Genomic DNA, 16,046 nt, shown 5'->3' with positions numbered 1-16,046 from the left:
ACAGTAAATGCAAAAAATGAAACCCAGATGGAAATGTAGAAATTCTTATTAGGGTAGACTTCAGAGCACAATACAAATAGAATGATCGCAAACTGGAATGAGATGCGGAATCAAGCCTTTTTTATAAAGGATTTATCATTCATGGTAACGAATGTAATCGAACGGAAATTATCCTTGAAAATATTAATTTTTTTTTAAAAAAAAACGAGTATTTGTCTTCATATGATTAAACACTACTTCCAGTTTAATAATGAAATGTCATAAAAAAACTGAGCTCAGCTCGTATCATACAAAGAATTTAAGACAATTGAAGAGCTCAAAACAAGGAGAATTTTCATAAATGGCATCTTTCCTAATTTCTAAACAATATATCGTAGCCATTAAACTGAAGCAAACATCCCCAACATCGATATGCAAGCTTTTTGTCTCGGATATGAAGTAGGTTACACAAGAGCGTCTACCTGTCTTCTAGTCAATCTTGCATATATCCCATTCATACCAAGAAGCTCCGAATGCTCACCCATCTAAACAGAAGTAAAAAGAAATGTCAACTAGAAAGGCAGTGATCACCATGCTTTGATTAATCTTATTGGAGCTATTAAAAAGTTTTTAATTGATTTCCTTTCTTTGAAAAGCATAGTCAAGTATATTTAGATAGAAGGTAGACGAGAAATATGCCTTAAGGCACAGAAAACTGGGCTTCCATGCTGGGCATGGATAAAAATGTTGATGTGGCTGTTAAGCTGTGTGAAAGTATGTGCCTGCATTATGTTTTTAAAACCTGATTAAATATATGCATGGGTGGATGGAAGCATATCGGAACACAATTTTAAAACCCATTATGGAACTTGCCTCAACAATGTGTCCTCCGTCCATTACTATTATCCTATCAGCAGCTCGTATTGTGGATAGCCTGCATAAAGATAAATTTTACGGTGATCATTCAGACTGATAAAATAACGTAAATCATAAGTTCCTTTGGTCTTAGGACTTCACCTATGAGCGATGACAATCACTGTTCTTTTTGTCTCAGGTCCTTTCATCGCTGCATACAGAGCTCCCTGAACAAGGTTGCTGAAAAATCAGATTCAAAATTTTTAAACAAGAGGGAGGGACGACACATGAATGGATTATATCGACCTGAACATGATGTTCACTCTCTGCATCTAATGCACTTGTGGCTTCATCAAGAATCAAAATAGCAGGGTTCCTGAGAATGGCCCTTGCAATGGCGATACGCTGTTTCTGTCCCCCGCTAAGCAGGCCATCATCAACAAGGGTTTCATAACCATTCGGGAGAGAAGAAATGAAATGATGGGCATATGCCTGCTTAGCAGCCCGCTCAACATCTTCATGACTGACTTCCCTGGTGCACCCATATCTTATGTTTGAACTGATGTCCATTCTAAAAAGGCGTGGTTCCTGCTCAAAAGTGAGTACACTAAAAGCAATCTTCTGCAAAGTATCCAACTTATACCAATGCATTCAGATACAGTGAATTACCTGTCCCACAAATCCAATATTCTCTCTGAACCATTTGATGTCCAACTCGCTAAGTGGAAAACCATCGATTAATATCTACCATGAACAATGACCCCATCAATGCAGTTCCATAGTTGAAAAAACCATTTAAATGACCATATAAAGCAAACATATACATCTGTAACTCCCACAAAAACTTTCCTCTAATTTTGTAAATGCTATTATCATATTATAATTAATCAGGTATAATATGAATGTGCAAAATTATCAAGAATGATGGAATAAACCATCATTGATCTTGCCACACAATGTCAAGATAATGGGACAAATGGAATTCCAAACAAGAGAGGTGACTTACACTTATTGTAGAGAACAGCACATGATAATACAGTGAAAACAAATAAATTATACTTGTCCTAAGAAGATGATACATAAAATCAATTATTTGAAAGTCACCCATACAGATGGCGAATGGCTGATTCGGATTAGAGTTCGTGGGTATTGGGCCAAATTCTTGCCTGAAACCGGGAAGCAGCGCAAGTCAAAGTAACTCATCTGAGCCTGACTCTGGTAGAGAACCAACCGAGACAATCAAGGAACTTGGTGATTGTTTTAAAATGCAGATCGGTGGGGTAGATCCACCCATCTAATTCGTTCCAGATCAAGTGAATAGATGATCGGACAAACTAAATAAACATGATATGCAAGGGTGGTTTTTGTGCAGGAATTGTCTACAAAGAGATCATTTATCTTTTGAACATGGAGGTCACAATCATTCCCACTCATTGGATGGAAAATTGTATGGCTTGGGGTGAGTCACGAAGTCCCAGAAATTTTTTTTTAGAACTTTGTGTCTAATCAATGGCACTCTTACAACCACCCATTTTGAAATTTATGGGACAATGATTGTGACATCCATGTACAGAAGATAAATGTTCTCTTTGTAGACAATCCCTTTTGTGTATGACAGAGCAGTGTTTCAAAAAGCGCTTGGCGGCACCTAGGCGATTGAGGGGGTCCAGGCCGCCCAGTGCCTAGGCGGGCACCCAGAACCTAGGCGGCCTAGTAGAATTTTTTTTTTTTTTGGGTTTTCTTTCTCTAAAATAGCCTCTAATGGGTTTTAGATTTCAAATAACCTAAAACCCACAATTTTGACCTTTTAGTATTAAAAGAAATGATCCAAAAATACCCTCAAGGAGCCACATTTTCGCCCTTGGGCGGCGCTTAGGGATATCCGCCTAGTTTGGCCGCCTAGGCCGGGGCATTGCGCCCAGGCCTTCTGGACCGCCTAGGCGCTGGGCGGTCCGCTTTTTAAAACTATGTGACAGAATTATTGTTTATAACACTAACTAAAATAATTATTAAGCATTTTTTTCGCTTCCCCCAGGCACAACTGGTTAGGCCAAATCGTCAATTCCGACCAAAGTTCGGCACACAACCATGGATGATTCCCAATCCGGATCAAATATGACCAATGTGGATTGGCGATTTTTCAATCAATGATTCTGTCAAACAAAATCGCCAAGTTCCCACCCATTTAAATTTAGATTTTACTACCTCTATATTCTTTTATTTTTCAAAATAAAAAATATCATTATAATTTTCTTGGACCGATTCCCACACCAGAGAATTGGTACAAAACTCCCCAGATCGACAATCCAAATCGGTCCAGCCTGTGACTAATCCATACACCTAGTTCAAGTTTAAAAAACCTACACAACATCCATAGTAAAATAAATAACTATCATTGCAATAGAGAACAATATAACAAGACACCACACATTTTGTATTGTGGCACAATGTTGGTAGGACCAAACCAATCGGTCCTTGATGAGAGCAACGGTCCGGTCAGACTGGTTCATCAGTCAAAACTAATTTAAAAAACTTTAAAATTATGGAACAATATGAAAAATCCAAAAGATAGATAAAATTATTAAAGACCCAAAGAAATAAATTTTGTTTTTATACTTCTTTTTTGTTTTTTGTAATTTCGGTTCCTAAAGTTTAAAGGATTTTACAATTTATAAAAGCACCCATAAAACTCAAAACCAAAAAAAAGTGCAAAAAAACTTCTGCTTTTTAATTTTTTTTTCATTTTCTGTTTCTCAAATAAGGACTATTACAATTTGGAAAAGCCATTAAGAATCACAAAAATAACTTTCAATATTTCCTTTCTTTTTACATCCTGTTTTGTTTTTGTTAAAGGGTTTACAACACCAAAGTAAAACTAAAATGAAAAAGAATATTAAAAAATGAACAAAACTAGTTTCTTCTTTGTTTTGGCAATTTCGATTTTACTTTTTAAGGCATTTTACCAATTTTAAAAGTCCTTCAAAAGAATCCAAAATCAAAACCGAAAATGTTTGGAAAACAAAGAAAAAGAAAAAAAACTATATTTTTTGATAAATCCCCAATTTCCTAAGCCGAAAAATGGGAAAGTTTTTCAAAAACTTTAGCCTTCTCTTAATCCATAACAAAAAAATAAAATTAAATTAAATAAGACAATCTTACTTTGGTGTTGTTTGTCAGATTGTGATTGGAAAAGGGTCTGGATAGCCACAAAACTCATGCTTCTTTTGGTTGTGTTTATGTGTGTGTGTGTGTGAGAGAAAGAGTTGAAAAGCCTCTCCCTAAAACTGTTTTCTAACCCTAATGTTGAAATTTGAAATTTAACAATAAACCCCCTATAGAAACACATAAGGATGAACACACCCTCTGCCCAAAAAGAAAATTTATTGTGATCAAAAGGAAAAAGCATAAAAAGACAAAAGTGTCTTTTTCACCCGGTCATGACCAGCAGGTTTGATCATGGACCAGAGGACTGGTAAATGCAAACTGGTTCAAAGGACCGACTGGTTAAGGGGGTGACCGGACTGGACAAGGCACTGGTTCACCGATTCCCGGTTCAAACCAACCAGTCTTGACATCATGCGGTGGGTTAAATGACATCAGCTAAACCTTTTAGACAGCTAATTCACACATAAGTGAAACATGAACTGTTGTTATTAGCATACTAATCAACTTCAATCAATGACAAACATTTTAAACAACCACAGGGGTTCATTTCTAACATTGTCGTTTTCTTATTCTTATTTACCCTCAGATCTGTGTGGGATATGTGACATTGGATGATGCATACCTGACCACTTGTAGGTTCATACAGCCGAAGCAGCAAATTAACTAAAGTACTTTTCCCACTACCACTAAGTCCAACCTGATCAATGCAAAGATCAGGTAATCATTCTATTTAAGAAAAAAAAATATAGGGGAATGTGAAAAGATGAGGTAATCTGCTTCTTACAATTGCAACCACCTCTTTTGGATATATCGATAAGTTTACATGCCGCAAAGCAGGTACCTGTTTAAATTCATACATTAGTGTCGTTTTTATTTGATAGAAATATAAATTTTAGAAGAAAATATTCAAAAATCAATACCAAAGCAACAATAGGTGGTTCTAGAGTTTAACTGCATGCACGTGTAAGTGTACATAATCAAATGAGCCCATTATTGAACCAATGCAGGAAGAGGAGAAGATTAAATAAAGATTCCATAAACAATTCAAAAGGGTACCTTGAACAGCATATAGGTATGTGAGTCTGTGAGTGTGTGTGTGGAAAGGTACTAGGTTCGTGTCACTGATAAAAATATCATTTTCCCCAGTCATTAGAAGGAACAACTTACATTACATGATCTTCCTGGCAAGTATTCTCCCCAAAAGAAAGCAAATGAACTAACGGTATGTTGTTAGGTGGACCTTGCAAGTAATAAAAAAAGAATATGAATAAACTGTGCTAATTAGACTTCAAGGAAATGCGGACAGCATTATTCAGATAGGAATATCACATCAGGACAGAGGCTCCCACCACAATGTTTCTAAGGTAATTAAGCATTGACAGTTGGGTCAATCACAATAGACTAGCGGCATAAGATTAAAATGGAGTATAATTACAGTCAATAGATGAAGATGATCGACGAACAATGGGATATGTTACTGCACTTTGAGATCTAGAGCTTATTCCACTACATCACTTTTACCAGCGGTTGATACAGGTTCTCTCTCTCTCTCTCTCTCTCTCTCTCTCTCTCTCTCTCTCACTCTCATTTAATGTTGGTCATATCCAAACTTTTATTTTTATGTTTTTGGTCCAATAAGACACAGGACACATCCGTATTAGTATTCATGAGAGCATGATCTATGAAAGTGTTAATGATTGGCCAGTCAATGTCAATATATACTTTGAGTTCCTTGCAGATATACATCATCTCCAATTGTCTTTTACTTGTTATTCATTGAGAGTTGGATTCATTTATTAGGCCAACAAGTAACTTAGTATAGGTGGCCAGCAACAAGTAACTTAGAATAGGTGGCCCACATTCAGTGGCCTCAGAATCCTCTACTCTGATGTAACCAATGGGCTCTATCTCCGACAGATTCCTACATGAACAATGTAATCGACATCTCATCAAGTCTAATTAACACAGTTGAATCTGGACCAATAATCTTCTGATTAAAAATCTCAAACCTCGTACTAATATTTTAATCCAATGACAACAAAAAGTAAAGAATATTTCCTTTTTTATTAATAGACCAGAACAATTAGTTGCCGCAGGCAACCTAGTACGAGAACAATATACAAATCCAACATGATTAGAAGAATCATCCTCAAGTACAATAATTGGGATAAGAAAAATCACTAAATTTCACATACTTGTCATCCAACAAAGCATCATGTTTCATATGCTACTAAAAATAATAATATTCTGTTTTCTATATAAACAACATAAAGTGAGGCTCTAGTGACAGCATGTTTCAAGAGGATGAACAACATAGTTGTCGTTTTACCCATTTTAGCAAGGGTCTTAAGGATGACAAGTTGGACTACAGCTCATCTCTCATGGGATACTGAAGGAAATACTTCTGCCAATAGGGGGGGATGAGCAATGGATATGACGAGAAGATAGCTCAGGCCATTTCAAAAGGAGGTCTTTTTACTAAGCATTTACAAGATTCGGACTGCAGACCCACATACCAGCTCCACCTAAAGCAGGGGGATCTGAGAGTATTGCAGTCTTTGGAGTTCACCAAGTGAGGCTGCTGATGAAGGCAATTTTGAACACCGCACTTTCCAGAAGCTGCAGTTCACTCATAACTCTGGTTCGCCATTATGATCACTCATTTCGAAGGTACTGCAGAGCTCTACAGACCAAAACCAGGATATAGGCGGTTTTAAGCATTGTACCTTCCAGAGGCTATGACTTTTCACTCATAATTCGGATTCGCTATCATGACCTATCGTTTTGAAAGTATCGGAAAGCTCTATTATATCAAAGCCTACTACACCAGTTTTTCCCACCGAATTTTGCCGACAAATGCTTTTAAAGGCCCGAAATCTGAGTCCAAACTTTTCCCCAATTTCTGCACTGTATTTGCTTTTGTGACTCCTAGTTCAATCTATTTAAAATTGGCTTTTAAATTTCCCTTTTGTTTTCAGAAAAGTTATCAGGTCATTATAATTATTTATATTGTTTCTTTCTTCATCATCTGTTATCAGAGCATGATCGTTCCTAGGGCACCCTGATACTTGCAAATGACTGCGATGACTGCTAGAGGAGCTCAAGGAAGCCATGGTCAATGGTGGAGTTGGTCCTAGACAGGAGGATTTCAATAATTTAATGAGACGATTCCAGGAATTGGAGCGTGAAGTGCATTGAACCACTCTGGACAAGGTTCAATCACGCATGACCTTGATTAATAAAATTCACTAGAGGAAGCTAAAATTTATCACAACCAAGATAGAGATATCTCGATGTGTTTGAGGATCCGTTATTTCATGCTCTTGAAGGGGCAGATCATGGTATTCACGGAAGTGGGCCCGAGTTCTTAGGTTATAAGTGAACATATGAACTCATAAATTGGAACCATTATAGAGGTTTTTTCCAAGTTGAAAGGATTATGAAAGAAAAGAAGGTTAAATTTGTGGTATCCAATTGAAGGTTCATTTGTCCTAATCTGTAGCAACAGGTACAGGCTAGTCGTGTTTAAACACAGAAAGAGAAGATGGCAACCTAGAGGAAGATGAAATCATGCTTCCAACAGAAGTTCGCCCATCTAACTACGCCCAAGACTTGTACCTAAGGTTTCATCACGCGACAAAAGGAGAAGTGTGTGCAAGCATATAAATGAATTCTACTTGTTGGTGGGCCGCAGTGAGATCCATGACAATGATTATCAGCTTGTCACATGTTATGAAAGTGGCCTGAATATTCACATTCAAGATGAATTGACTTTACATCAAGGATACAGCCTTGATGATGCCCACCAAATCGCGTTAAAATTCGAACAAAAGTGAGGAAGAGTTTGTCTTGCGCTCCCATATCAAGATTTCTCTTCAGCCCTCAAAAGACGCACAGCTACTTCAAGGCAGCAAGATGTGGCTAACCCAAATCCTCGACCTGGTAAATAGGGCAAAGGCATGAAAAGGCACTGCTGTCCCAAGTTTTTAAGTGTGAAGAAACTAGGCGTCACTCCTGTTACACCCTAAAAGGCAGGCCGGAACTCATCTCTATGATGTGGATGAGTATTATGAAGGAGTTATTGAGCTGGGTCCTATCTATGATGAACCCCGAAAGGATTCAAGCTCAATCTACCCCCATTTGAGGGTGAATTTCTTGTAATCAGACATACTTTCAGCCCCAAAGGTGGTGGGAGAACCCTAGCTGCGAAAAATTATCTTCCACACTAGATGCATAGCATAGGTAAGGTTTGCACTACTATCACTGACAAATGGGAGCTGCAGCAATATGGTGTTGCAAGAGATGGCGGACAAGCTCAAGTTGAAGGGGTAAGAAGCATCCTCATCCACACAAGATTTCATGGTCCAAGCGAAGTAATGAAATCACCCTCACCATTATCTAGTTACTTTTACCATGAGAACAACATATAAGGAGTCAGTTTGGCATGATGATAAATTTTACTTCCATGATCCCAGAGCCAGAGCTCACTTCCCTATCAAGGGATGACCCCTATCTCATAGGGATCTCTAACCTTGACTAAAAAGGATCTTGACCCCTATAGAAGGGGGGTTGCGAACCCACAAAAAATATGGAGGTATGATCCTGATTTGAAGGGATCTTTATTAAGAAAAAACGGACTTCACCATTCTTACGAGTCACCTCAAAAGAAAATACGGATTTCATCTCATTTAAAGCAACCTCATCAAATACGTTGTTTGATGACCTAAACATAACTAGCATGCCCTCATGAAAACTAAACCTATGTTTAACTTTCTCACCATAAACATTGTAATAAACCAATGTTTGACAACTCGATATCTTAGGGACTGATAGAGGATTCTTCCTTGTCTCAAAAGCAAACAAGGTGTCATTGAGCACCAAAGAGGTGTCGTAAGCAAGACTAAGAACATAGCCTTCTTCTCTGGGCACTGCAGCTTTTTGTTTAGCTCCCATGTAAACATGTCGCTCACCCGGTGCTATAGGTTTGAACGACCGATATTGTTCCTTACTGTTCGCCGCATGAGATCTGGACCTAGAGTCTAAGCCCCAAGATATGTCCTTTGTGACTACTGCCATCGATTGGGAGCACACACAAGCGAACACCTTGCTCTTAACTTGAACATTCTCAATAGCTTCCTCCCACCTCTTAACGTTTCCAAGTTTTCCACATTTTAAACATTTGGTTTTATTAAAAAATTGTCCTTATTGTTAGGATTAATACCCCTCTTAGATGAGGAAACAGAAATTCCAAAAATTGCATCCCACCAAGAACATGTATTTATCCAGCAAGAAACAAAATAGGCGAGAGTGCGAGCCATAATACGAGAAATAAAGCATGAAACACACACGCCACAAGAACACTGATTTACGTGGAACAGCTTCTCTATAAGAAATCAGCCTCTCAACCTCTGAAGGCACCATAGTAGCTTTTCTCTCCATATGAAGCTCTCTTCTCTCTTAGGGCAGGCCTGGCGTCTCATGCACAGGAGGCCCTTGCCTCTCTCTCTAGAGGAAGCCACCTTTCCCATATGGTGACCCAAATAGGGTACATCTATTCTTTCATCTTTCATCCCATATGTATAAGGTTAGGAGTCCAGTCTAAATAGGAAAAGTCTCATAGATATCATATATTTCTCAAAAACCAATAGATATATCCAAGAGTCGTAATCCTTTTGAATTTCTATTTCCTTTAAAAAACTTATCAATATCAATCCCAATCCCACATAATATGGGATTTCCTTATGTTGGGTGATTTTTGGATATCACCATATCCAACATTTCATGGGCGAGAAGGATTTGCCATTTGTTTTATTCTCTATCTTAGACGTCTTTTGATTATTCTTAATATCTTGAGAACCTTTCTTCCTCTTAGACCGAGAACTTTGTGAATGGGCATAGTTACAGACATGAGGATGACGTTGGCAGGATTTGTTCCTCCTTTCGCGCTCCGCCTTTCCTCCTTTGATTGGAGGATGTTGATGAGCTCATCTCATTGAAGTTCAGTCCATAGTTGCAGGAACCTTGGGGGCAAGACCATGGTCCCACCTTAGGAACTCGATCCCACGGCTACTCTAAGGGATCTTAGAGGGAATTGGGTTTACAGAAATAGGGATCTTGCTCCCTATAAAATGGGATCTCGGTCTACATGCTTGTAGGATTCCTGGAGAGGAACTATATTATTATTCCCTTTAAAATATGTTAAACAATGGCGCATTGTTTCAAAAAATGGCCCACCCAGTGCCTAAGCGATCACCAAGGTGCCTACGAGGCCATAGGCCGCCCGCCTAGACCTAGGTGGAAGTTCCTGGGCACCCGCCTAGGCGAGCTAGGCAAGCACTTGAGCAAGCGTACAACGCCCAGTCCTGGGCAGGTGCCCAAGAACTTACATACAAATCTCCATTTTGGGTCATTTTGACCCATGAAAAGGGGGTCTTCTAAACGTCCAAAGTTAACCTCTTCCTATGCCCTAGAAACACCCAAAATTGAAGGATTTTGCGATTTTTTAAAGTGAGAAAATTTTGAGAACTTTAGAGAATCATCCAAAACCTTACCGTATCTTGCTGCTTTTAGGATCCAAATAAGGTTCTTAGAAGACTTTGGGATGATTTTGAGCTTGTTCGACAACTGAAACATTTTGGATAAAACATCAAAAAACATTGAATAATTAAAGATCTCTTTCTTTCCATTCGTACATCTTTTGTAAAACATCATTTTGTATTGGTCCTTTAGTCTCATTGAAGATTGGGAGTACATGAGTATGACTGTATGAAGAATGGACGATAGAGTATGGTGTATGGACTATAGTCCTCGAATAGCCCACTAAGGTCGCAATTCCAGTTCGGAATCTCGATTCGGCATTTCCTAGGACGAAACTTGATTCTGGAAGAAAAGAATCACGCTTCCAAGTTTCTAGAAACACGAATCAATTTCGTTTATGAATCTAGATTCCTGGAAGCCTGGAATCAAGATTCCATATCGCAGAATTTGTGATTCTTAACAACACAACAATGCGATTCTATGTGTGCGAGATGTTGATTTCAATTATTTAGGAATTGCGAATCCATGTTGTTTGGAAGCAAATCTACATCATTAAAAACTGTGGTTCGCAAATGCATTGAACAATAGTTCCGATCAAGTATTAAATTTCGGGAATATTTGAAAATAGTTCTCGGTAAATATTGTGGGTACTAATGTAATATTGTTCGATATATGATGGGTACTAAGATACCCTATGGTGTTTTACGTTGAATGAATCTTTAAATATCAAAAATTGAATTAAAATTGAATAACTCAATTTTCAAAACCACATTTAATAAAGAAGGACAATTTCTATTTCATTTACTTATTTTATAATTCTAGGGAAGGAGATAGAGGGAGCTCGCCCTTGTTCTCACTAGTTGGATGCCATAGACCAAATCCAGGGCTCTTGGTATGCGAAGGGTTGTTGGTAGACCGAGTCCATTATATGGGATTGATGACATAGACATCACAACAAGGTTGCCATTGGCAATTGGACTAAATATATGTAAACCAAAATTGAATCTTGTAAATAATGATAAAATTTAAATATTTTCTTAATACTTCTCTCACACCGATTCCTGAATGGGGAGAACATCGATTCCTGAAGGGTGAGAATCTCGATTCCAAGTCGATAGGACAATGATTCCAGAAATTTTGGAATCACGATTCCAATCCATCAGATCGCGATACCAAACGCCACTGAACGAAGTGGGATCATGTGCGATTCCAGAATGGTATGAAACTCGATTCCAACATGATGGGATACCGATTCTTACAAATAGGAAACATAATTCCTATTTTATTGGATCGCAATTCCGATATAGTGCAAATCACGATTTGATGATTTGAATTGTAGGGACAACAATTCCAAGATTAGTAATCATCGTATACACGCGATTCCGATTCCTAAAACGATTTGAAATCACAAGCATTTCCAACAACTATAGTATGAATTAATATACTATGTACCAGTGTTTTTTTCCACTATTTTAAGTATTCAAGGGAGCAAAATTTTCAGTGATTCAACATTCACACACATGTATTTGTAAAAAAGCGTTAGTCAGAATACATATAAATGCATAAGGAATATATAGTTAACACATATATAAGAATATATATGGATTTCGACAGCACATATATGCATATATGTATATATCTCGCACCTCTGAAGTTCTCAATGGCCGCCCAGGCGCAGGGCGCCCTAGACCCCCCAAGCACCTAAGGGCTGACCAACATTTTTTTAAACCTTTCAGTGATGCATATCACATAGTGGCATTTACTAAAAGTATGGTATTAAAAAACTATAGTTTTATACATAGTAAGCCAATTTATAACATTATTAAATTGTATTCTTGTAGTAAATTGGAGTATTCAAATTATGGCACTGGTAAAAAGCTAGGTGTACGATAATGGATTGAACGGGCATTAACTTGATCCTACTTTTATCATATATTATCAATTGATCTCGTTTTATGTATACTGGAGCTTAGATCCCTCCTAGTCAAAACCTCAATCCCAAAGACATGAGATCTTGTTCCCAGGTATCCTAGGATCGAGCTCCTTAACTTGACATAAGTACAGATGCCTAACCTAGGGAGCTTCCAGCTAATAGCAGTTTGGCGTTTCCCAAATTGCTCCCGCTCACGAACCTGCTTCCACCTCCAACAACTATGGTTCATTCCAAAGGGCTGAGAGAATCCTACGAATGCATCCCACAAAATAAAAAAAGTTCATTAGATTCAGCACTTGAATAGTCTCCTCCACTTGAAGCCTGGACTTTTCCATGTAGGGAACCAAGGTTTGGAACATGTGCTCAACAACCTTGCTTCCCTCTTGCATCTTGAGATCAGAAAACTTCTTACTTGCAAGGAATCTTTATGTTAGAGAAGGTGTATCAAGTCGGGCCCCATCTATTCATGTATCTCGCATCCAGTCCTAAGAGTCTCATACGCCAATGCATATGAATCCGCCATTGAGGCCAATATAAGATGCTTAGTGGAGAAATTTTGCTTGAGGCCAATATAAGATGCTTAGTGGAGATATTTTCCCTCTCCCACTGGCAAAGACTTCCCTTGTAGCCTCTGAAGCATTGCTTTACTGTTTTTTGGGGTATTGTGTTGTGAGGATGTAAGCCAAACCTTCCTCAGGCAACACATATCTGATCTTGTCCTTCCATGAGAAATAGTTAAAACCATTGAACTTCTATATCATTAGCAACTCGGTAGCAACTCGGCCATGATACTTTGGTGGCCATGGCAGATTTTCTAACTTAAAAGCAAAGCTAAAAACAGGGAAAACGGATAGCAAAACTAGTTTCTTGATATTAACATGGGAGGCTATGACTAGGAGTTACAGGTTGTAACAATAAAACTTTTCTGCACACTGCAGTAAGCACCTTCCATTAAAACCCTTATAATTCCAATGGTCTTATAACTGCGTCCAGTGACTTTTACAAAGTAACCTCTCAGTAAAGTTCTTATAACATTGCTAACTTGATACTCCAAAAATAGGAAAAAAAGCAAAGATCACATAACCAAATAATGGCTCTAAAATCACCTTCTAGGATTTGTTACACCCCATATGATCTCCCAGTGAATAGTGGCAGACCTAGTAGATTTAGCCAGGTTTTAGAAAGAAAAAGATAGAGAAGATCCAAAACTATAGGAAAATGCAAAAAAACAGCGATTAAGAAGGAGCACTTGCTGCTCTAGGGTTTTGAATAAAAGTTCATAACATGATCATCCATTATGGTTGAGTACATCCCTTATATAAGAAAACCCTAAACAAGACTTAATCTTGACCATCCATCTAATCTAATCATGGCCCTTTATTATAAAGGACTTTAATTGAATAAAAAATACATAAAAAGACTCCTTATGCCCTTAAAGTGAATAAAATAACTCAAAGAATAAGTAAAATACATAAAAGGACACACTCATAATTTTCCCTTATGTGATTCCTCTTGTAAACTTTAAGCTTATATCTCTTGTCTAGATACTCGAGAGCAGTATTCTGGGTTGCATCAAATGGCAGTTTGTAAGAAACTAAGCACCTCTTTTCTTATCTGTATAGGGTAGGTTCCTAAGAGTAGGTGGTTTTGATTGCAGGGTTCTCCTCTCTTTTCTTACATCACTTGCAAAAGGCAAGAAGTCCAAGCCCAGAAAAACACTTCATGCACCACCTCTCTCTATCTTGCAAAACCCTTTCTCAAAAACCCTAATATAATATTTTCGTGGTACACCCCTCTGTCTCCTACACGTGGTGCTCTAAATCTCAAGGGAAGATGTGGTTATGTAAGCATAAAGGGATGGGGTACACTTTATATAGAAGTCGAGATGGGTAGAATTGGAATTAAGTGAATAAGTCTTCTACCAAAATTGGAAGATCTATGGTATGAGATGGCTAATCTTACCATCCATCCCTCGACTAACCATCAGGATAACCATTCTCCCTAAATATTCCTATATCCCAGTTCTCTTCTCCTTATTCATTGAATCTTCATAGTACTTCTAGATCTAGTAGAATTCTCCATCACTAATTCCTAACTACATTAGAAATCCTATGATTCATCCAATCTCCTAATCAACTCAGAGTTTTATTTTTCAAAGCCAAATCTTATCCAACTAACCACCCACAACCATATTTGAAAGTGTGAGTGCAATCACTTGGGGAAAACAGACAGCATGTGAGTACAATCACTTGGGGAAAACAGACAGCGTTTTATCAAAAAGAATCAAGTTTCAAGGACTCTGAAGGTGACCAAACCCCAACGATGTTTACCTACAGATACATGCCACATATTATTGGCTCACCGATAGCAGTGATCGCTTTATATAACAACATGAGAGATAAGTACTTGCATGTTTTGAAAGAATGGTATCGCAATTACCTCGTACTTGTTAAAGGAGATAAACCAGCCTAAATCCGAGAAGCGGGAAAGAGGGGGTGAGATTATAGCATAGTTAAGGGAACCATGGGGGTAGGGTGGCGTTCCCGCTCCGGAACCTCGATCCCACAGTTCCTCCTAAGGATCTCGTAGGGACCCCGGTTTTTCAATTTTGGGATCTCGCTCACAAATAAAGGGGATCACGTTCCAACTATTAGTGGATTCCAGTACTATTTTGAAATAGATTCCCGCTCCCATCAAACAGGTCCAAGGTTTTGGTATATTATAATTTTGGGTTCCATATATATGGAATCTACTTTCAAAAACAAATGAATCCAGTTCCACAGTATTCTTACATCTCTCTCTCCCAATTCCTACACTTCTCTCTCCTCCCCCCCCCCCCTTTTATATAAGTGGCAAGTTTTATAACAGCGCGACAAATTCAGTATTCATGCAAATGGCAAGTTTTTATAACAGAGCAACAAATTCAGTATTCATGCTCTGATCAAATACAAGATTATCCAATAAAAAGTCAAATCAAGACAAAGTAACCAACACAACATTCATATTCTGATCCTAAATCCAAATTCATCATATAAATCTTAGAAATTCAATGCATCGAAACACATGCAACATTCATGTTTCAATCCAAATACTTGATTATGGCATAAATCATAAAATATATACGAAAAGCAATAAAATAAGCATTCATCTCGTCACTATCTCTCCACTCTCACTCTCTCTCCCTCGCTCTCACTCTCACTCCTCCCTGTGCACACCTCTCTCTACTGCACGCAACTCTCTCTCTACTGTGCACACACACAACTCTCTACTGCACACACACACACCCCTTTCTCTCCCTCTCTCTCTACTGCACGCACACACACTCAACTCTCTATGTCTTATGCGCACACAAGAGTCACAGAAATACACAAAGAAAGAGCACAAGTGCACATACCTGTAGCATGGGAGTGTTGGAGGAGCGACCAGATTTACCAGAATGATCACTACAAGCTAATGGCGAAGGAGCTGTGTGGGCTGGTTTTGGGTCCAAGGACTAATAGGGGGGGAATTGGGTAAGGAATAGGGAAGTTTGGGGTGGGGGGGGGGGGGGGTGTGGGTGGGTACGTGTTGGTGATCT

General features: G+C 38.3%; 1 protein-coding gene across 24 annotated transcripts in view; it reads right to left on the bottom strand.

The window, feature by feature from the left end:
* Window positions 1–243: 243 nt before the first annotated feature.
* Window positions 244–16,046, bottom strand: part of ABCB26 (transporter associated with antigen processing protein 1) — an 88,672-nt gene continuing 72,869 nt past the window's right edge. For 5 of the 24 annotated variants that reach the window (XR_016058269.1, XM_088870472.1, XM_088870476.1 and 2 more), the window contains 8 exons: window positions 4,784–4,840; window positions 4,622–4,696; window positions 1,504–1,578; window positions 1,141–1,422; window positions 997–1,061; window positions 853–913; window positions 679–761; window positions 244–524 (listed from right to left, as the gene is read on the bottom strand). Coding sequence is in view for 8 of the 24 variants with exons in the window: in XM_088870472.1 (XP_088726598.1) it covers window positions 494–524; window positions 679–761; window positions 853–913; window positions 997–1,061; window positions 1,141–1,422; window positions 1,504–1,578; window positions 4,622–4,696; window positions 4,784–4,840 (729 nt within the window). In the remaining 16 variants the exon portion in view is untranslated. Of the gene's footprint in view, window positions 525–678; window positions 762–852; window positions 914–996; window positions 1,062–1,140; window positions 1,423–1,503; window positions 1,579–4,621; window positions 4,697–4,783; window positions 4,841–5,166; window positions 5,240–16,046 lie in introns of those variants that run through there. The other 19 variants (XR_016058267.1, XR_016058273.1, XM_006845199.4 and 16 more) reach the window with 11 other exon arrangements.

Source organism: Amborella trichopoda, chromosome 6 (genome assembly GCF_054954075.1).
Source record: "Amborella trichopoda isolate Santa Cruz 75 chromosome 6, AtrichopodaSantaCruz75HAP2 v2.0, whole genome shotgun sequence".
Lineage (NCBI taxonomy): Eukaryota > Viridiplantae > Streptophyta > Magnoliopsida > Amborellales > Amborellaceae > Amborella > Amborella trichopoda.
Note: the sequence above shows the minus strand (reverse complement) of the source record. Positions and strands in the feature narration are given on the sequence as shown.